Genomic DNA, 22018 nt, shown 5'->3' with positions numbered 1-22018 from the left:
TAGATAGATAGATAGATAGATAGGTAGATCTATTGAGATTGCTAGATAGATAGATCTATAGCTGGGGTGGGGAACCTTTTTTCTACCGAGGGCCATTTGGAAAATTTGAAAACCCTTCGGGGACCATATAAAAATTATCAATTATCGGCATATACGCGTGGGCATTATACACACGGGCAGCGGTATATACATGTGGGCATTATACACACGGGCAGCGGCATATACATGTGGGCATTATATACAGGGCAGCGGCATATACATGTGGGCATTATACACACTGGCAGCGGCATATACACGTGGGCATTATACACAGGGAAGCAGCATATACATGTGGGCATAATACACACGGGCAGCGGCATATACATGTGGGCATTATACACAGGGCAGCGGCATATACATGTGGGCATAATACACACGGGCAGCGACATATACATGTGGGCATTATACACAAGGCAGCGGCATATACATGTGGGCATTATACACAGGGCAGCGGCATATACATGTGGGCATTATACACACGGGCAGCGACATATACATGTGGGCAGAGACACCATAAAAAGTGACAGTGTGGAGGAAGGGGGGGTGTCACCCCCAAACAGGTTAATGTGATTATGTCTGATTATGATAATCAGACATAATCACATTAACCTGTTTGGGGGTGAATCCAGGGGTTAATGACAACCCCTGGATCTGTTAGTCACTGGGGAAGGGAAGGTGAGAGAAGCAGCATTTACCTTTACAAGTTTACACTGATTTAGCTGCGGCACCACAGCGTGATGGCTGCTGCTGCTGTACTCTGACCTCCGATGCTCCCGCCCATGCAGTGCAATGCATGGCGGGCGCATCCCAAACCTCGCGAGTCCCCCTCCCTACCGCCCGCATCACGCCCGCGGGTGCGTCTTCTGCACATCTCCCCCGGCTATATTACCGATTAATCAGCCGCCCGCCCGCCTATATTACTGATGTATCAGCCGCCCGCCTATATTACATACCAGCCGCCGGGGATGGCTGCTGCCGCCGGGGAGATGTGCAGAAGACGCGCCCGCCAATCACAGTGGCTGTGGAGGTGATGCGCCAGCAGTGATTGGCGGGCGCGTCTTATGCACATCTCCCCGGCGGCAGCAGCAGCAGCCATCCCCGGTGGCTGGTATGTAATATAGGCGGGCGGGCGGCTGATACTTCAGTAATATAGGCGGGCGGGCGGCTGATTAATTGGTAATATAGCCGGGCGGGTGTAGATAGATAGATAGATCTATAGAGATACATAGATAGATAGATAGATAGATAGATAGATACATAGATACATAGATAGATAGATCTATAGAGATAGATAGATAGATAGATAGATAGATAGATAGATAGATAGATAGATAGATAGATACATAGACAGATACATAGATAGATAGATCTATAGAGATAGATAGATAGATAGATAGATAGATAGATAGATAGATAGATAGATAGATAGATAGATAGATATGGAGAATAATTAAGTATTAAGAGGCAGGGCAGAAAAAAATGTACTTACAGGGCATGACTCGGAGGCAGCCAGTTTCAGGAGCTCCTCTGGCTCCAGCCTGCACTTCATCTTCCCCTGTCACATGCTGTGAGTCCTTGCAATCACGTGACCTGACCTTCTGACCTTCCTCTCTCGCGTCTCAAGAGCTGTGCTCTGCAGCAGACACAGTTTCTCTGCAGACGCTCCGCAGCTGGATGCCGGCCTCTGTCACTGTCTGCAGACTGCAGATCTGCACACAGTGAGAGTGACACAGGCTGCCGCTGCTGACCCGCACCCCCGCTAAACTGCTGCCTTAAAAAAAGTTGTTTTTTTTTCCAAAAAGTGTGTCTTTGTGTCCCCTGGCCCGGGCCCCCCTGATAGGCCCAGGCCCAGGTAAAATGTACCCTCCCCCCCTCCCTCTCGGCGGCCCTGATTGTAGGTAATACAATATCGCATTTGAGGGGTAATGAATCCTGTCCAATATGTCCGGTATTCGGAATTATCCTCCAAGACTTATTCAACTATTTTAAAAGTCGAATTTTCAGTGTTTGAAACTGCTGCTAAATTGTTCAATTAATGGCCATTTTTGATAAAAGTACATGGATTCGACTTTTGAAATGTTTCTAAAATCGGGTCTGACATTGAATAGGTCAAATGTAAATTCAACCTTTTCTTGTCGACCTAAATGGATGATATTAATGACAATCGGAAATATCAGCCAGGATTGAATAAATAAAAATAAATAAAATTGAATATCCCCCCCCCCCCCCCCCCCCTTACAAAATCTACACCAACTGCATGGCTTTCTAGTAAAAGAAGAGATACAGATGGAGGCGCGCTCATTCAACCCACCAGCTAGCCACAGCTTTCCGTCTCGGCCCAGTGTTCGCCTGGACGGGAACCAGTGAGCATCTCACACACATGCGCATCCCATTCTCGATAAACAGCGCACCCAGATGGAAAGTTGTGGTGCTCTGGCGGGTTGATTGAGCACGACTCCATCTGTATATAAAAGTTATAACATATAGACTATGAGTTTATGGCAGGTAATACAAAGAAGACTGTTCTTCTACATGATGAAACTTTGTACTGTACCACTTATTCTAAAGTTTGCAGGTAACACTGCAAAATGCTTTTCCTTTGTAATCTAATGTAGAGCTGACTTGATTTCTTTAACATTAGCATGTGGGATGTGATCGGATTTTGGGATCTGATGCCAAGGAAGACAAATGCAGAGTCTGTGCTGGTGATGGAAATACTTGTGAGACAATTGAGGGTATCTTCAACCAATCATTATATGGGACAGGTGAGAGATTATATGCAATTGTACAGGCTGACTTACTTGCTCGTACATGAGTGGGTCAGAATGCTTGGCCCAGGCCCTGGGTAAGGAGTTATTAGATAAATCCAGTTATATGGCACTCAACCTGAACATATATGAAGAACATAGCTGTCCAATCACATTTGGTATTAGGTTTAACCTTATAAGATAGCGAACCATCCAAATCACAGCTTGTTTGGACATCTTACATAGCCCTGCATTATGTGGATTCCTTTTATAGTGGTCCTAGTGTGTGCATTTGTTGTATGAGTGTGAAAATCTGATACAGTGTGAATGTGGTGTTGAGTTTACATGATTGAGTGTTATGTCCAACATCTCTCTTACAGCTTATTCCCCCTTTCTTCCTCCCCATTTCTCAAGGATATGAGGAGGTAGTCTGGATTCCAAAAGGCTCTGTCCATATTGATATCCGCCAGCTCAATGTATCACAAAACTACCTGGGTGAGTAAGATTATAGCTATTCCCTGTAAGAGTAACTTAAATAAACAATTAAACTGGCAAACCTAGCCCTGGACTTAACTAGTATTGAGATAATGATCCATATAGTTTAGAAAATGGGCATTATCATCTGATAGTAATTCAGACTATTTATTTAGTCCACTTCAGGACTTCAGGACTGTTTTAACAGATGGTGGCATCCTGGGCCTACCTTGCCCATACCTTTATGGTTATTTCTTTGGAAAGATGACGCATGTGCAGTATAAATGCCACATTTCCAAACACACTGAATGAAAGATGGTATGTTCATACAGGAACATAACTAGGGGTGCGTGTCTGGTGCCACTGTACAGGACTCTGGGGTGGCAGAAGTGCCTCCCCATGTCCCGTACTTCTGGCTAGCCGGGTACCAGGTACAGGAAGCCAGTATCGCAGCTACAGTGCTCCCCATTATGCCTTTGGGATCCTCCAGACAGGTACCTTGCAGCAGGGGAGTAAGTTCATCCCAGTCACCTGGAGGCATGTTGGAGTATAGTGCCCCCCCCCCTCCCTTATAAACACACACAACTGACATAAATGTATGTATACTGTAGTCCTCTCAGACAGTCTAAAGGAATCTGAACCCGCAGTGAATTGTCAGGACTCCATCTATGCTATAATTCAGCCGTATGCAGCATACGGCTGAATTATAGAGGTTACCGGCCGGTCCCAGCTCACAGTCCAGCAGCAGTGGCGGCTGCACAGTTGCTTGCTACAGTGCAAGCTGAGCTGTACCAGTCAGGGGTAGTCCTACCCCCTCTTGCAGGTGTTAGAATGGATTCCTGGGACAAAGCTGATTACCTCTGTAGCAGCAGTAGGTGTGTCACAGAGCTCTATTTCAAGATCAGAGGTCACACTTGCATACCATACCCCTATGAACCACACAGCTGCTGCTGTGCTATTTTACTATTGGCTCAGGGATTGGAGCCAAGATGTAGTCATCTCCATTGCCTCTGGGAGTTAAGCCCCTGCCATGCAGTCCATCTGTTGCTGTTCCTGCTCTTTTAATCGTAATGGTGGCACACTGGTACCTAATGAATTTTATTATTTTACAACACAAAACCACAAAACAACACACAACTTTTTTCCTTTAATTTTTTTTTTAACCACTGCTGTGACTCACAGCGCTTAGTTTTATTTGTTATTTTAGTTGTTTTAACACAATGTCGGCCATGAACAATTCAGTGCGTCACAGTGCTGCAGTCCCCATCCCTTCACAGTCTGACTCAGCCACAGAGGTAGTGCCACAGTAGTAGTTGCACCCCACAGCCCTTCATTGAAACTATGTACTTAGTGCTGCATCCCACAGCTTTTCCATCTGATACAACCACACTAGTACTTGCAACTTACAGTCCTTCAGTGATTCAGCCTTTTTAGTGCTGGAGACAGCCCACAGCTGTCTTCCACAGCAAATGTTAACTGGTGTCCTATGTGAGATGGTGGCTGAACCACAAGGGAGGGACTTGTATTGCCCAATATATGAGGGAGGAACTTTCATTGAATCAAAAACATGTGAGAGCCCTCACCGGCAAGATGTTTTGCCTCACTTCAGAACCTGAGTCTGGCAGGAAAACTCGGGCCTGGGGGTCCAAATGTTCAGAATTGACTTTTGTCAACATCTACCTTGTGCATGTCAAACTTTTGGTGTTAACCTCTTGACTGTCTATGTTGGAGAAACAGCACTATATAAATTAAATTATTATTAAAATTTATTATTATGTGTTTTCATAAATAATTAAGATGTTTTTTTCCAGCCCTGAAACCAGAGGAAGGGGATGAATACTTTATTAATGGGAAGATTCCCCCTGAGGCATCAAAGAGATTTGATGCTGGTGGAACCACCTTTCACTACAGAAGACCACTGGATGAACCGGAGTCACTAGAGGCTTTAGGGCCTACTAATGCTACAATAGTTGTTATGGTATGTGAATACAATTTTAGTTAGTTTACACAATTAAGCACGTTTTGTTAAATCCTTGATTTTTTTTGTTTAATGCTTTGGAAATTGCAAATACGCTATAATATTATTACCATGCTACACATATTTACTAACACCATGGGTGAGAACAGAAAGTGAGAGATTTTGGGAGAGTTTTCTTATTTTTTAAAGCGGAAGTCATTTACACTGAAAAACACAGGTTGATTTTGCAGTGTAAATGATTGCCGCTTTAATAAAAATGGGAAAACTCTCACAAAATATCTCACTTTCTGATTCTCCCACCATATTACAATTGGCCCCATACTGTATGTTTTTTACATAAACCTTAGACACCCATGGAGCCACTGTCAACACATTGTATACCCACTGTTTCTCTTGCTCATTCTTGTTCCACATTCATAATGTATGAGATTAATATTTGCCCTATTGTCTGTAGGTTATGGTGAGAGAGGAGCTGTCTGGCATCCGCTACAAGTTTAACGCCCTTATCAACAGAGACACACAGGGTGGGTACAACTGGCATCTCACCACATGGACCAAGTGCTCTGCTCTATGCGCTGGAGGTAAGCTAAAGTACTGATGTGTAGTAGAGAAGAAGTAATAAAGACAATAGCAAGTAATTCCCAGGATCACGCTGGTTTACTATCTCTGCAGGAGTGCAGTTGCAGCAGGTCGTTTGTAAGAAGCTATCAGATGGGTCTGTCGTCACTGATGACATGTGTGATACACAGCAGAGAATTCATGAAAAACAGCGTCCATGCAACACTGAACCTTGCCCCCCTGAGTGAGTCAGTCCTGGACAGTGGGCATTTTGTTGTATTAGGAGTATGGTTTGATATGAGTAATATTTGTAAAAGGGTCTAGACATAGAAAAAGGCTTTCCTCTATTTACTGTTTGCTGTACATCTGAACCATATACTTATTGTGGTTAGGAAACTTAGTGGCTGGCTATTCCTAAGCATCATACACATTGGCCCTTATTCTGGATCACTCGCAAAGGCATATTCCTTTTCAAATGGACAAAACCATGTGCACTGCAGGGGGGGGGGGGGGGTCAGATGTAACTTGTGCAGAGAGATTTAGATTTGGGTGAGTTATTTTGTTTCTGTGCAGGGAAAATACTGACTGCTTTATTGTTAGACTGCAATATAGATCTCACTTTGAAGTAAAATCCCACCCAAATCTAATTCTCTCTGCAAATGTTACATCTGCCCCCCTGCAGTGCATATGGTTTTGTCCATTTGAGAAGGGATTTGCCTTTGCGAGTGAACCAGAATAAGGGCCTTTGTATGATTCGCTCCCCCAGCAATATCGTTAAGGTTATTGGTGGGTCTTCTAGGGAAATGATATAATGCATACAAACTGAACAATATTGTTAATATCGATAGAATAATGAAATGAAGGTCCATATTTATTAGCAGAACCAGTGGAATTCTGGCTAATGTGGTGCTCACAGTCACACTGACAGTTTATACACAGAATGATTGTCAGGAAGTGAACATTTGGGGAGTTAACATGAGAGTGGCTGCAAACACGCAGGCATGTCATGCCCGTTTCTGAGGTGTGTATCTGCCTTCAGCCATGATCATGTACATATGGAAACATGAAGAGAGATGGTGAGAGTGGTCAGCAACTCACACAGTGCTGGCCATGGCCAAACAGAGGCAAAAACAGGGGTATCAGAAGCCGCACCCCTTTTTCAGGCCCTCACATGGTGGGCTGTGCCATATTCCCGACCAGGGACCTATCAAAATTGGGATGTATGCGCATATCCATAGGGCTGCCCTAAGAGTCAATGTTTCATTTATTACTTACAGTTTGCATATGTTTACGCTGTTGTGAATGAGTTAGTGATGGCTCTGGTGAGCATTTAGCTTTTTTTCTGGGTGGCAGCTTCACTTGTGATGACTAGAAATTCCATAGCCTAAAAAAATTGCAGCTTCATAAGCAAATATGTGCAAACATGAACGAGGCCCAGAATCAGAAGTGGCTAGAATGCATTGCTGATGGTCACCATAATTATGGCATATGCGTGTACATCCATGTACTGTATCTCTGTGTTGCAGTTACTGTAGGTGAATATACCAGTCCTGTACTCTGCCTCAGTAGGCAGAAATAGACACAAGTTAACAATACTCAACAATTTACAGTACCTACATAAAATGAGTATGCATGAGTACGCACAGCATACAAAAAAAATATGGGTGAAATGTAATAGGATGAGAGATTCAGAAATGAGAGATTTGGTAAGAAATGTCCGTTTTTTTTAAAGCGGCAATCATTTACACTACAAACCCAGTTTGAGTTTGAAGTGTAAATGATTGCCACTTTAAAAAACCTGGAGATTTCTTACCAAATTTCTGACTTTCTAAATCGCTCATCCTATTAAATTCCACCCTATATTTCTTAAATGGGCACCTTGGTCAACACAGACTATATTCTTCAGTGGGAGTCATGTCTGTACAATATGGAAATGGCATTAAGGGGTTCTGACAAACATAGGGGTTTATTTACTAAGGGCCAAGTTCAGAACTGATCGCAGGACAGAGTTGTTCTCAAAATGGGCAAAACCATGTGCACTGCAGGTGGGGCAGATGTAACATGCGCAGAGAGAGTTAGATTCTTTTGAGTTATTTTGCTTCTGTTGCAGGGTAAATCAGTGGTCAAAGTGGGGTATGAAAATTTTTATAGATCACCTGAGAATCTGGGGTAAGCCTACAGCTCCCGAACCTTTATGGATTTTGTAAAATCAAAGTTAGATATGTTTTAACACTATATAGAATAAAATAAATCATATTAGTTATATAGAATTACCCAACCTGTGTTCCCTAGCTACATTGTGTCCATCCACCTCTTCCCCATACAGTTGTGTCCTCACTTATTGTTACTGCAGTATGTATTGTACTGTAGTGGTGCCGCAATTAACAAAACTGACCGCAGCCAGGGGGCTCCCTGATCTCTTACTCGGAACAGCAGGAGTGCTGCACTGTTAACTATCTATGGGTAGTGGGAGCATACTGGTACTAACTGACCTCCACTGGCTCAGGTCAGTCGGGACATTGCTGCCCTGAGGCCTGTGCTTCATTGGCATTGGGGTAGTGGAAGTGTGCACATGTACACTCCACTACCCCACTTCAATGCAGTATTTCGGGAGATAGAACCATTGCGGCCGCCAACACTGTATCAGGACACCTTAATATTTTATTTCCCCATTGGTCCTCTTTTTTCTTAACCTACTTACACCCTGCACATATATCATACCCTATATCCCTCTTTATCCCTAACTTTCTTCATCCTCTCTTGCCCATGCAGCACACTCATCTTCCTTAACCACTGCACCTGTCAATCCCATATTCTATTCGGGCACATCATTGCCAAACTTACTCCTGTACTATCAGGTGGGGGGCACAGACAGGAAGCTTTGCATGGGGGGGGTATGATGAGCGGGCAGTCAAGAGGAGGACGAGTGGACAAACAAGAAGGGTGACAAGCAGTCAAACATGCGGAGAGTTGGGACAAATGGGCAGACCTGTGGGGGGATGAGCGAGTCATGCAAAAGGGAGGGGAGATGGACAGTCAACCATGTGGAGGGGAGCTGGGACAATCGGACAGCCATTCGGAAGGGAGGGGGGACAAGCGGGCAGCCATGCGGAAGGGAGGGGAGACAGATGTGCAGCCATGCGGAGGGGAGCGGGGACAAGCGGAAGGGAGGGGAGATGGACGGGCAGCCATGCGGAGTGGAGCGGGGACAAGCAGACAGCCATGCAGATGGGAGGGGAGATGGATGGACAGCCATGCGAAGCGGAGCGGGGACAAGCGGGCAGCCATGCGGATAGGAGGGGAGACGGATGGACAGCCATGCGAAGCGGAGTGGGGACAAGCGAGCAGAAGCTATGCGAAAGGGAGGGTAGAAGGATGGGCAGCCATGTGGAAGGGAGCGGGGTCAAGCAAGCAGTCATTCGGAAGGGAGGGGAGACACGCGTGCAGACATACAGGGAGCCGTGAGGGCTAACCATGTTTCCGGACACAGGAGGACACTATCCAGGCAGACGGCATGTCATTGGGGAGGTGCGTGCCTGCATACACTTCTTCAGCCGGCCCCCTCTCTCTTTGTCCACCAATGAATTAAGGATGGGGGAGTGCCTGAATATGCAGCACAGCAGCCACTTAGTGCAGAACGCGGAAGTAAATGCACTGAATCTGATTGAGCTGAGCGGAGCTGCACAGCCATGAGACAGGTTCACAGCTGTGCAGGTAAAATGCAATGCCCGGTGCTAGAAGTGTCGGTATGCCATACCGTTGTATACCGCCCCACTTCGAGCACTGGGGTAAATACTGGCTGCCTTATTTTTTCACTGCAATTTAGATTTGAGTTTGAAAGTATCTCAAAACTTTTTCTGTACATGTCACATTTGCCCCACCTGCAGTGTACATGGTTCTGTCCATTTTGAGAACAAATCTGTCCTGCAATCAGGGCTGAATTAGGCCCAAAGATGGAGTTCTACTGAAGATGGGATGTTTCTATGTGCAACCAGATTCTATTTATTATCTTCTAGAAATTGCTAGAGAATAAAATGTAGATTCTTATTGGTTATTGAGCAACATCCCATCTTCAATAGAAATCCCATTTTAGTAAATAAACCCCATACTGCATAGGTCGAGTGTGGTTGAATGTGATGCATACTTTTAATATTATTTATTCATAATAAGTATTAAACATTCTGAATCTTAGCTCTTGTGTGCCATATTCTGAATCTTAGCTCTTGTGTGCCATATATATATATATATATATATATATATATATATATATATATATATATATATATATATATATATATATATATATATTATTATATTCCATTTTTAATAAAAACTGTATCAATATTAGGTGGTCAGTAGGTCCATGGTCTGAGTGCAGCCGAAGCTGTAGCTCTGGTGTACGTACACGCAGTGTTATCTGCCAGCGTAGAGTATCAACAGGGGAGAATAGATCGCTGGATGACAGCAACTGTACACCAACCCGTCCTGCCATGCTGGAGCCCTGCAACACCAATGAATGCCCACCAGAGTGGGTGGCACTGGACTGGTCTGAGGTAACTCATTATGCTTAAAATGGAAATGTAAGGAACTTATTTTCTTGAAGTATTCAAAAGCCTAACTGGGGTATTTAATCACCCATGGTGAAATACTAAAGGCACCATACACTAGCCGATTTTGGTCAGATTTCAGCCAGATCAGTCGGATCTGGCCGAAATCGGACCAATATCGGCTAGTTTTGATGTCCCCTCAGATCCGATGCGCGGTCCCGTGCGCATCGGATCTGCGTCGGGTGGTCGGACCTGCTGCACGTCCGACCACCCGACTTGGGACCTAGTGGGGCGGCGCGGCGGTGGAGGGAGCAGGGGGGGCTGGGGACGCTGCGGGGGACACAGGCGGCATAGAGCCGGGCAGGGGGAGCCGGCCGGGAGCTGTCAGTAATGAATAAAAAAAAAAAAGCCCATATAATGAATGGGCAGCCTGTGATTGGCTGAGCGCTCTCTCAGCCAGTCAGCAATTGGCTGAGAGAGCGCTCAGCAGCCAATCACAGGCTGCCCATTCATTGTATGGGCTTTTTTTTTTTATTCATTACTGACAGCTCCCGGCCGGCTCCCCCTGCCCGGCTCTATGCCGCCTGTGTCCCCCGCAGCGTCCCCAGCCCCCCCTGCTCCCTCTACCGCCTCGCCGCACAGACGCTGTCCCCCGCAGCGTCCCCAGCAGCGGGGGACACAGACGTGTCCCCCGCAGCGTCCCCAGCCCCCCCTGCTCCCTCTACCGCCTCGCAGCACAGACGCTGTCCCCCGCAGCGTCCCCAGCAGTGGGGGACACAGACGTGTCCCCCGCAGCGTCCCCAGCCCCCCTGCTCCCACCTCTGTAGCCCCCCCCCCCCCCTGCTCCCCGGGTTTTTTACATGTGATAAATCGAGACGATTTATCACATGTAAAAAATGGCACATCAAGTGCCAATCTAATCAAGTTCCCCGGGGAGCAGCCGGGGAAGCTCAGGGGGAAGTCGGGGGCGACTTGTCCTAAGGACAAGTCGCCCTAGTGTATGGGGGCCTTAAGTAATTGTATCACCGAGGGCTATCCAATTAGCCCTGATAAGCAGGCGGGTGCCTCAGCTTATCAGGGATTTTGTTTTGACTGCCTCAGGCAGGTGAAACCAAATGCCTGAAAGCAGCCCCTTTTTTCTGTGAAAATGGGGTGCAGCCAGCAAAAACACAAAGGTTTCACTGAACCTGTGTGTTTTCATGAGAATTTTTTAATGTATTTGTATAGCCCACAAATAAAACCTCAAAAAATGTTTTCCAAAGTTTCTACAGTAGATAATCTGTTATCAGTTGCAGCCTTGTACTTATGAACCCAGACAGAAAGCTATGACCTGTGTCGGGCTCAGCAAAGCCCAAACTTTGCTGGGATCCTTGGTCAATACTAACGGCACTTTAGACTCCATGCCTCTGTTCTTCGTATTAGCCAATCCTACACTATGGAGGTCAGCATCCAAACTGTCCTTCCGAGAGTTGTGACACATCCCAATTGTGTTTAGTGGCGTTTTGGTCATGGCTCTGTGTAGGCCAATCAAATTCTTAGTCTAAATTCAGCCATCCATTTTTTAATGAACCTCTCTCGCAAATTCGCAGAGCAGTGATTAGTGAAATAGCGTTTTCTTTTGACATGCTAAACATCACAAACTAGTACAGTTTTCTGTCATTAAACCAATAAGGTCTTATCAGGACCTATGATCTAATAATAAAAAATGTAAAAACCAATTTACTGCCCTGCCAGCGGTGACAAAAATCCTAGTTTCTGCCCTGCTGTAAGGAAGTGCTCTTATGTAACGTGCCACAATGAGATTCATCTATTAGACTGCCAGATGGTAAAATGTGATCAGCCAATCCAGAACAGGCATTTCCACTCATCCAGAGTCCAATATATCGCTTTATACCAATATACTATCGCTATAGAAAATGTATAGCATGGTTATCTATGTGTGGCTACTCAGCCACGGAAACTGTGAGTGTTTCATCCAAGGACATACAATTTTAAATGCTATGCACTTCAGCACTCACTGGTGTCATTCTGTGAGCTTGTGTGGTCAACCACTTGTGGTTAACCAGTTGCTCTTAGATATTAACATGATGTTAAAGGGTGCACCTAGAAGAGCAGCAATTTCAAGAACTGACTTATTTGATAAGTGTCATTCTATGACTATGCAATATCTGGTTAAGAGTTACAGCCCTGTGAGGAGCAGAACCTGTGGTGGAGGAGGCATTTGAAAGAAACTGGAAGGCACATGTGATGAAAAGATGTGTTGATTTTCATGCTTTCAGTGGACAAAAAGTTACCAGATTTAAAAGGACATAAAGCATCAAAAAATATAACATTTGATCACACACTCTAGAAATCCTGCGTACTTACCCTGCCTTTGTGGAGCACTGTGAGTAACCCCTCATGGCCCCAAGACCAGTGCTAAGGGCTGCTCTATTTGCTGGTGAACCCACACCATACCTCACATGTATGCAAACAATGCAGTTTGTGGAGGTCTGGCTGCATACCGCATATGCCCCAAGCTCCAGAAAGCAATAGATTTCCGGGTTTAGATGTGGCGACGATGGGCTTCCGTTACATTGCCCCTCTGCAAGGTATCCAATCGGATCCCACCCCACACCCTCCACGGCACTTGGGGCACTCAACACTTGCACAAATAGGGCTCCATATCATAAACCCAGAAGTCCTATAAGTATAGCACTTAACAATGCTTGATGCATTACGAGCATACAGTTTATTGTATCCAATTTGCTCAACTGATTTACCCTACATAAAGGAACCCATATATTGCGTATACCACCAAGTTTCAAGAAACTAAACATTGTCAGTTTATTTGTGAAAATAAGCTCTTGCTTCTGAGAGGGTAATAATCCCGCCCTCCCATATACCCATCAACTCCACAGACCCCACCCCCATTAGGGCTGCTTCCAGAAATATCTGGAGCTGGTTATCCATCCCAATCGGCCCCTGGAAATGACCAATGTACATGACTCAGACAGCTGTTTTTACATAGTGTGAATAATAGATTAAAAGGATATCATTTTATTTACTGCCTTAAATATCAGGGCTTAGATTCCAAAGTATGAATAAAAAAAAAAAAGGCTATTCAATGATATTACAAATAAAACCTTTTTTTTACCTACAGTGCACGCCAAGCTGCGGCCCAGGGTACAGGCACAGAGTTATACTTTGCAAAGCAGGGGACAATGAAAACACCTTACCTCCTGCCCAGTGCCAAGTGAATGACAAGCCTGCAACTAGCATGAGATGTACCCTGCAGAGGTGTCCCCCACCACGCTGGGTGACAGGTGATTGGGCTGAGGTACTGAATAAAACTGAGACCAGCTTTGACATACTTTTTCGGCGGGATGCTTAGTACCTATTACAATAATTATTTCTATCATTGTTTTTCTCAGTGTCCAGCACAGTGTGGACTTGGGCAGCAGAGGCGCTCTGTGCAATGTGTGAGCCACACAGGGCAGCCATCTGTGGAATGCATAGAGTCCCTGCGCCCTTCTGCTATGCAGCAATGTGAAAACAAATGTGAGGCTGGACCTTCTGACAGCCCAGATGGTAAGAACCTCTAAAAGTCTCCAGAACATCATACGGCACATTCAAATGATTGCCCTGATCTACTGCAATCCTCGTCTTTAGCTCCTTTCCTCCAGTTATTATTATCATTCTGTTATTATTTTCCCTGCTTTTAAACCTTAGGGCCAGATTCTCAAAGCTTCAAAAGTGATAAAATGGAGAGTGATAAACAGCCAGCCAATCAGCTCCTGCCTGCCATGTCACAGACTGTGTTTGAAAAATGTCAGAAAGTAGCTGATTGGCTGATTGTTTATCACTCTCCATTTGATCACTTTTGAAGCTTAGAGAATCTGACCCTTAGTCTGTCATTCCTCCCATAGCATGACACTAGTCCCTGGCCTCCTATACACATTTTATCCTCCTTCCTATATGCAAATGACCCCTTTTCTTTGTTCTTCCCAGCCTCTAACATTATTTCCTCTTTTCTCTCTCCAGAATGTAAGGATGTAAACAAAGTGGCCTACTGCCCCCTGGTGCTCAAATTTAAGTTCTGCAGCCGACCCTACTTCAGACAAATGTGTTGCCGGACCTGTCAGGGACACTGATTCTTTTCAAAAGAAACCTGTTATTTCATCATTATTTTAGTGTGTTTTTATCCAACTTCTGACTTTGTTTGTCAGACTGTGCTCTATTAGCTGATACATGTTCTAGTCACCTTCCCCATTGTGTGTATGCTTCTGTTGTCACTGATGTTATTCTATATTACTTCATTGCTCCACATTTACTTTTCTGTCTGCCCCTCCTCTTGCTGTACATACATTGTTTCCTCTTTTTCACTTCTCGCTGTGTCATCTTTGACTCATCCTTCATCTTTTACATGTCTCTTACTTATCCAGATTCTGCTCGTTTCCATACTTAAGTATATATTTCACATATCTTGAATCTTGGGGCATATACATACATAAACATAGCCATTAGCACTTCACGCCTAGGGTCAATACTGCTGGGAAGCAAGGGGCAGTGTCCTTGGTTAATGATATTTTATTACAAACATACAAATGTATTTTTAAAAGAACAACTATATAGTGTCTCCATTTTATGGCATCCATCCATTCTGAATGATCTACTGGTGATTTCTGCAAACACCAACATAAGGTTGTTGTCTCACCATGAGCTGTAGCATTATGTAATACTCATGGACTGCAGAACTCAATGTAAATTGAATACTTATAATGTACTTAAATGTTTAATTTCTCTGGAGGACTATCAAGTTCTGTATGTAACCCCACGTGACGTTAAAGCAAAACAATTTGGTAGATTTACTAATGTAAAAAGTGGAGGCGTTGCCATTGAAATGAAAGACAGACTCTTGTTATTATAGGCAACACAAACACCTATCTTTCTTTAGAAGCTTTAGCAAATCTACTCCATGATCTAAGTGCACACTGAATTGAGATGAAAATGGAATTAACCATGCCCAAAATATATAGAAGATTTGTGGATTACTAAGGGATGTATTTACATGGCCATATATATACTAGTAAGCGTGCTCAAAGCAAGTGCTTCAAAAGCGAGTCTTCTACCTTGTGATTGCCTCTGTGTTTGTGTACGTGTGAGAGAGAAAGTTGTAGTTTCACTTGCTGCCAACAGATGGCAGTGTTTTTCGGAGACACACAATCAGACACTAGACATATATATAGATGATACACAAGGTATATATAGTAGAATAGGAACAAACGGCGGCACTCAGACGGGATTTTTTTCAAAAAAATCTTGTATTAGCAAACATGCAAAAAGAATGTTTCGGGGATTAGTCGCCCCTTTGTCAAGGTGTAGGTGAGAACAAATAAATCAAACAGTGCTTACCTTATTTGATGCACTGTTTGATTTATTTGTTCTCACCTACACCTTGACAAAGGGGCGATGAATCCGCGAAAACGTTGGTTGGTTGGTTTTTGCATGTTTGCTAATACAAGATTTTATTTTAAAAAATCCCGTCTGAGTGCCGCCGTTTGTTCCTATTCTACTCTACATTTATCCAGAAGGCACCATGGGGATCACATTCACTCATGGCTATAAATTAATTTTAACTATTTTTCAGATGATGTGTCCATTGGTGCTGTTTGAATCTGCTTGCAAAATGCAGAATTGTTCTGTTTACTGAACCAATTTCTATATGGTTACAAATATTTTTCACACATTAAGTTAACAATATGGTGCTATGTTTATATAAATTTCTTAGAAAATGGTGCAAAGTTACTGTAACCCAGAACAACCAATGAATATAGGTAGAACAGTGGTTCCCAAACTGTGTAGTGTGGTATAGTGTGGTATACACACTGCAGCAAACTTACAGGAGCATTGGGTGGACATTCCTATGTGGCCACATGATACTAAGTACCTCCTAAAATACATATGCCATTAGTGTATATCAGATCATGGCAAATTGTTAGAAATATAATGGTGGTGTCTTACAGTGAGCTAATCAAGAGCAACCAAAATTGGATGTTATGCACAAAAGTGGCCACTTAATTGTTAGTACATAAAAGGCTATTAAATATTATATTGTTTGGCCATAACTGATAGATACCTGTTTTGGTAATGTTAACTGCCAAGGTTTGGGAACCACTGTGTTAGAATGATGAAAGCTAATATCCAAGTGGTTGCAAAAGGTTACATTATATTCACTCCTTGAACCTTATTCTTGAATGTCTGTAATGCACAAATGAGATATCAGAAATGTAAAGTGTCCTAATTTTTTACTTTATTTTTTTGTAAAGATTCGTTTGGTGCTACTGCAGCTAGTGGTGCATCAAATCCACAATTTCGTCCGGTACTGGGCTTTAAGCAAACTCTGGTTTGACTGAATTCTTTAAAAATGTAATATGTAAAAAGCTATAAATTTAATTTGTAAAAAGTTATAACTTTTATAAGCTAAAATTACAGATAGTATTTTATCCTTTATACCCAAGCCACTAACTGATATTCTAAGTAAACTTTGGTTCAAATATTTAGTTTAATGTTTTTTTTTTTTTTTTTTTTTTGCTTTTTAAATTCTTTATTTGGAGAAATCCTTAAATATGGATTTGGTACATCACTAACTGCAAATATGTAAAATAATTATCAGAAAGCCTGCTTTAATTTTACATGGCTGTGGGAAACAAGACCATAGTGCACATACAGTTATGAGTGCTGCTTTTATTATGCTTTTTTATTGACATCACTACTTCTTGATAGTAACTGTTTTGGTTATTTTATTGCTTATAAGTGGTTGTGTTACTTTGTAGCTGACTACTTGAGTATGACAACAAATGTGTATCATTGTTTCTTGTTCCTAGATATATAATTGTTAATGTGACCAAACAACGATCATTATTTGGTTTCCTGAGTGTGTATGTGTACTCTTTTTCAGTACTAAAGAACAAACTCCACTGAAACATGTGTCATTCCTCCCACTAATTGTGAAAATGTATAACCAACATTTACAGTATAAGCAAAATGTATGAGTTAAAGTACTGTAACTGGAAATATTTTATAGGGTGCTCATTCTATATATGTGTGTGTGTGTGTGTGTGTGTGTGTGTGTGTGTGTGTGTGTGTGTGTGTGTGTGTGTGTTTTGCAATCAGGTGTTGTTATGCATCAATAGAAGACTTTAAATGACTATAGTCAATGAGAATATATATAAAATGAGAAGGTAAATTGAAAAAATGCTAAATTAGATTAGGTGTAGTACAATAACATTGATATTTGTGAAGAGAAGCCCATAGGCTACTATTGGGCAACGTTACATAAAGAAGGCCTTACCCACCAGGTCCAAACTCCACTATGTATCATATGCCAGAGCTTGGTACATATAAGAAATGCACATGTTACATTTGCCCACCTGTAGTGCACATAGGGGGTCATTCTGAATTAATTGTTCTCCCGCGCGTTCACATGGGGGAGCAATGGTTTCCATCTGCGCATACTGATGTATGCGCATGTGCAGGGTCCCTGGGCGAACTGACTCAGCGACTTGCATAGTCGGCAATCCGTTTGCATTGGACAGTGCAGGTGGGGGGCAGTGAGCCAAGGTGTCACCCATGGGAACGTCAGCATTTCATGAGCATCCCCATGAAAACACTGGATGTTCCCATGGGATAGCAAATGCGAGGAGGTGGGCCGGGGTGGGTGGCTGATGTCACATGAGGTCAGCCGCCCGCCCTGCCTTTAGGCAGGCCCACGTAAATATAAGCCAGTCTTCACTGAAGAAATCCTTGCATGGTCGGCGACCATGGAATGATTTCTCCACCAGCAGGACATGCGAGGGGATATCCCCTCTAATGGTTGCGAGGGAATATGAGCACGGGGGGGGGGGGGGCTGCAGGGGGTTCCCTCTGGGACTTGGTAAACTGCAATTTTTGCAGCTTACCGAGTCAACCAGAATGAGGGCCATAGTTTTGTTCATTACAGAAAAAATGTGCTTTGAATTCTAGTCTGAATTAGGCCCTTTGGCTACATTTACCATTTTGTACATCCCACCCAGGGGCATATGGATTAATATGCCCATAAATTGGCTCAGTATTTTGGTACCTGACTTACCAAGAATTGCCGTGTCCAATACCATATTTCTGGAGCAATTTATGGTTCCTCCAGTTTCAGAACATCATATTGCCAAAGCAATTTAATATTGCTTATGTGCGTGAATAGTTATATCCGCGATCTCTAACTATGCCAATTAATAGTAGCAGGCATCCAACTGTGATCTCTTCTCTTCCAATGGAGGCTCTGCAGCATGCCTGCTGTATAGTTAATTGTATAGTAAATTATCTGTTTCAGGAGCCCTACTAAAACTTGCAACTGGGGACAGGGCGGCTTTCGTCTGATACCACTTAGCCTGAGCTGCAGTACACAAGTGACGTTCCTACCACTGCTGCTGGACCGGGAGACGGAACATACAGTACTGGTGAACACTGATTCTGCATGCTGCAGATTCATACCTCACAACTGTCCCAATTGTCACAGAACGTTGGCCATGCTCTCAGTGATGAAAATGCCTGTTTGGAAGACCATGCCCCTTTTCAAGAGCACAGAAACTGACCATTGTACCCAGGGGCAGATTGTGACGAAAACCAGCCTGGGAAAGTTCTGAAACCAGCTCAGAAAAGGGGGTGGAGTCTGTTGAGAGAGGGGGGGGGGGGGGGGGGCAGAAGAGCCTCTTCTGAATAGCTGAATAGTTTTGTCAACATTGAAACACCCATCCCACAGAAATATCCCTGGAGGAACAGGGGGAGATGTACAAGAGAGGAGGAACGGGGAGAGGTGTGTGAGACATAGGATGAGAAAAAGAGGAACAGAGGGAGACAGAAACAATGGGGGCTATGAGAGAGAGAGACGAGGAACAGGGAACGACAAGAGAGAGAAAACGGGGAGATGAAGTGAAACAGGCAGCAAGGAATTGATAAAACAGCACAGAGAGAGAGATGTAACTTTTTTGCAGTACATTAAGGAGATCAGTAGCTGTAGTGGCTCCTAGCTGCTGTGCTACCTTTGGCCGGCAGACTCTGCAGTAAATACTGTATATCTAAAGGGATGCACATTAGGGTCGTTACTCCCAGAGGCAATGGAGTCGTCTGCCTCCAGGCTCCAAGCCCTGAGGGGGCACCTGCATTTACAGCAGCACTGATGTAATTCACACCAGAGCACGCCCATAAACACCTACTCCAGCCCCTTGCTGCCCCCATTCCGCACACTATTGAGCAAACACTATGGTGAGTGTGAAACTCACCAAAGGCATTCGCTCCTGGGGCCCCGTCCCATCAGATATGGGGCGAATTTGGCCCATTATGAACGGGTCTGTATTGGCCCCATTGTATGGGCACACTGACATACACACACACATATATACATACATACATTGTAAGGACACATTGATCCACACACATACATTCCTTTTTACAGGGACCAGAGGTGCGCATCTTCCCGTCCTCCTCCAAAACCCCAGACCTGTCCCTGGAAGAGGAGCAGATATGCACAGCATTAATAGAGCCTGGGAGCTCTAGATGTGATCCGACTGGCGAGGGGGGGCAGCCCAGCTCCAGGATACTGGAGCATTGCCATCACTATAGGCAGATCGCTTAGAAGCAGCCCAAAATCACTAAGTGTGTATGGGCCTTTAGAGAGGAGTGGCGGAGACAAATCTTTTTGCATTCCATAATGCTAGGCAGGATGGGACCGAACCAATGGTAGGCTAGAGGTGGCCCAATCGGCCCCTGATTGTCCCACAACGTATCTGGAGCCCTGCCAATTCACTGCGGGCTCCAGTCCCTGTAAACCAGCTGAGAGACAAATCTCTCTAAGGGGCAGATTTATTAAGCTTGGAGAAGAGATAAACTGGAGATAAAGCAGAGAAAAGGTAAAAGGAAATAAAGCACCAGCCAATCAACTCCCAACTGTCTTTTTCAAACACAGCTGATTGGCTGGTGCTTTATCTCCTTTTACCTTTTCTCCACTTTATCTCCAGTTTATCTCTTCTCCAAGCTTAATAAATCTGCCCCTGTTTCAGTAAGTTGTGTGTGTGTGTGTGTGTTCATATACACATACACACCACACATTTCCTACAGGCAACAGGGATCATTTAACACCCCTGGTCTGGAATAAGATGAAGCACCTCTGGGATGTGATGACATGCTGTAACCAAATGACTAATGTCAACAACACCAGGAGCAGTTACAAATATGTTCAACACTGTTACCTTGCGGCGCTGTAAGCAATTTCTCTCTGTCCATGATATGAAATGGTTATTAAAAGTCCCTCCCTTAGAAACAGTTCCTCTATCTGACCATGGTATAGTACAGACTGAAAAAATGCATATGTAATGTGTGAGCCATTCCTCTTTGAAAACTGAAACTATGATGTTTGAAATAGAGGAAATTTCAATGTATTTATTTTACAGTGAACTAATTGCAAAATACACTGTAATGTACAAATGTACTCAGAAGATCAAAGTTATGTTTTCACACTAAAGACATCTGATGTTTTGAAAAATTGGATAGGGGTGGTCTCAGCGCCACCTTAACGCTCAATGGGCAGCTACCCAGGATCCCTTCAATTGTAGCGGCCTTCAAGCGGGGGCAGATTGGATTGTGGGCATCTGCCTCCAGAGCTTCATGGGAGGCAGTAGAGAATGCTGCCTGGTCGCTATGATTGTGAATCACACACAAACAGATCAACCAGGTAGCATTCTCTTCTCCTTACCAGACTGTAGCCAGACAGTGAATGGCTGTCAGCATGCTGGCTGGTGGATGGCTGGAGCTATCCAACAATTAGAGTCCAGCATAATTTACCTGCCTCCCAACTGTAGCCAACCAGTGAATGGCTGTTAGCATGCAATTGAAGAGAATCATTACACCAGCCTTGCAAACACCTTATTGAAGATAATCTGGAATGGCTTTCAAATTGTATAAGACAGTTCATATTTAAAAATATTTAAAATATATTGTGTTTCTGTAGGGGTGCGGTCATTAGGTCGGCACAAGAAAGGTCAACACCGGAAGGTCGACAGGGACTAAAGGTCGACAGGGTCCTTAGGTCGACAATGCAGAAGGCTGACACAGGTTTTTTTATTTTTTCCCCACTGTGGTTCCAGAACAGGCGGTATTGCATGCTCTACCATCCACTGGGGCATGGAGGGAGCATAGAATAGTGTGCCCAGAGGGGCTGCCGTACACTTGGACAGTGTCCAGAACTAGGGGCCTTATTCTAGTTCACTCTTTCTGACAAAATCCTTCTTAGATGGACAAAACCATGTGCACTGCAGGGGGGCAGATGTAAAATGTGCAGAGAGAATTAGATTTTGGTTGAGTTATTTTGTTTCTGTGCAGGGTAAATACTGGCTGCTTTATTTTTACACTGCAATATAGATATCACTTTGAAGTAAAACCCCACCCAAATCTAATTCTCTCTGCACAAGTTACATCTGCCCCACCTGCAGTGCACATGGTTTTGTCCATCTAAGAAGGATTTTGGCAGAAAGAGTAAACTAGAATAAGGCCCTAGATGTCTAGGTCTAGACGGCTTTAAATAAAATCAAAAGATAGTTGTCGACCTTCTGCCTGATAACATTTCTATTCCTACATTGACTATTGTTGTATGGATATTTATCACC

General features: G+C 43.9%; 1 protein-coding gene and 1 long non-coding RNA gene across 2 annotated transcripts in view; one reads left to right on the top strand and one right to left on the bottom strand.

The window, feature by feature from the left end:
• ADAMTS10 (ADAM metallopeptidase with thrombospondin type 1 motif 10) overlaps positions 1–15667 on the top strand; it is a 148036-nt gene extending 132369 nt beyond the window's left edge. The window contains exons 18-26 of the mRNA XM_083179191.1: positions 2681–2804; positions 3201–3281; positions 5072–5238; positions 5693–5819; positions 5911–6040; positions 10145–10349; positions 13486–13662; positions 13757–13913; positions 14367–15667. Coding sequence (XP_083035317.1) covers positions 2681–2804; positions 3201–3281; positions 5072–5238; positions 5693–5819; positions 5911–6040; positions 10145–10349; positions 13486–13662; positions 13757–13913; positions 14367–14476 — 1278 coding nt within the window. The 3' untranslated portion in view covers positions 14477–15667. The remainder of the gene's footprint in view (positions 1–2680; positions 2805–3200; positions 3282–5071; positions 5239–5692; positions 5820–5910; positions 6041–10144; positions 10350–13485; positions 13663–13756; positions 13914–14366) is intronic.
• LOC146067566 (uncharacterized) overlaps positions 1–22018 on the bottom strand; it is a 176923-nt gene that overhangs the window by 23082 nt on the left and 131823 nt on the right. The window lies entirely within an intron of this gene.

This window comes from Crinia signifera, chromosome 1, assembly GCF_055691185.1.
Source record: "Crinia signifera chromosome 1, ASM5569118v1, whole genome shotgun sequence".
NCBI lineage: Eukaryota > Metazoa > Chordata > Amphibia > Anura > Myobatrachidae > Crinia > Crinia signifera.
Note: the sequence above shows the minus strand (reverse complement) of the source record. Positions and strands in the feature narration are given on the sequence as shown.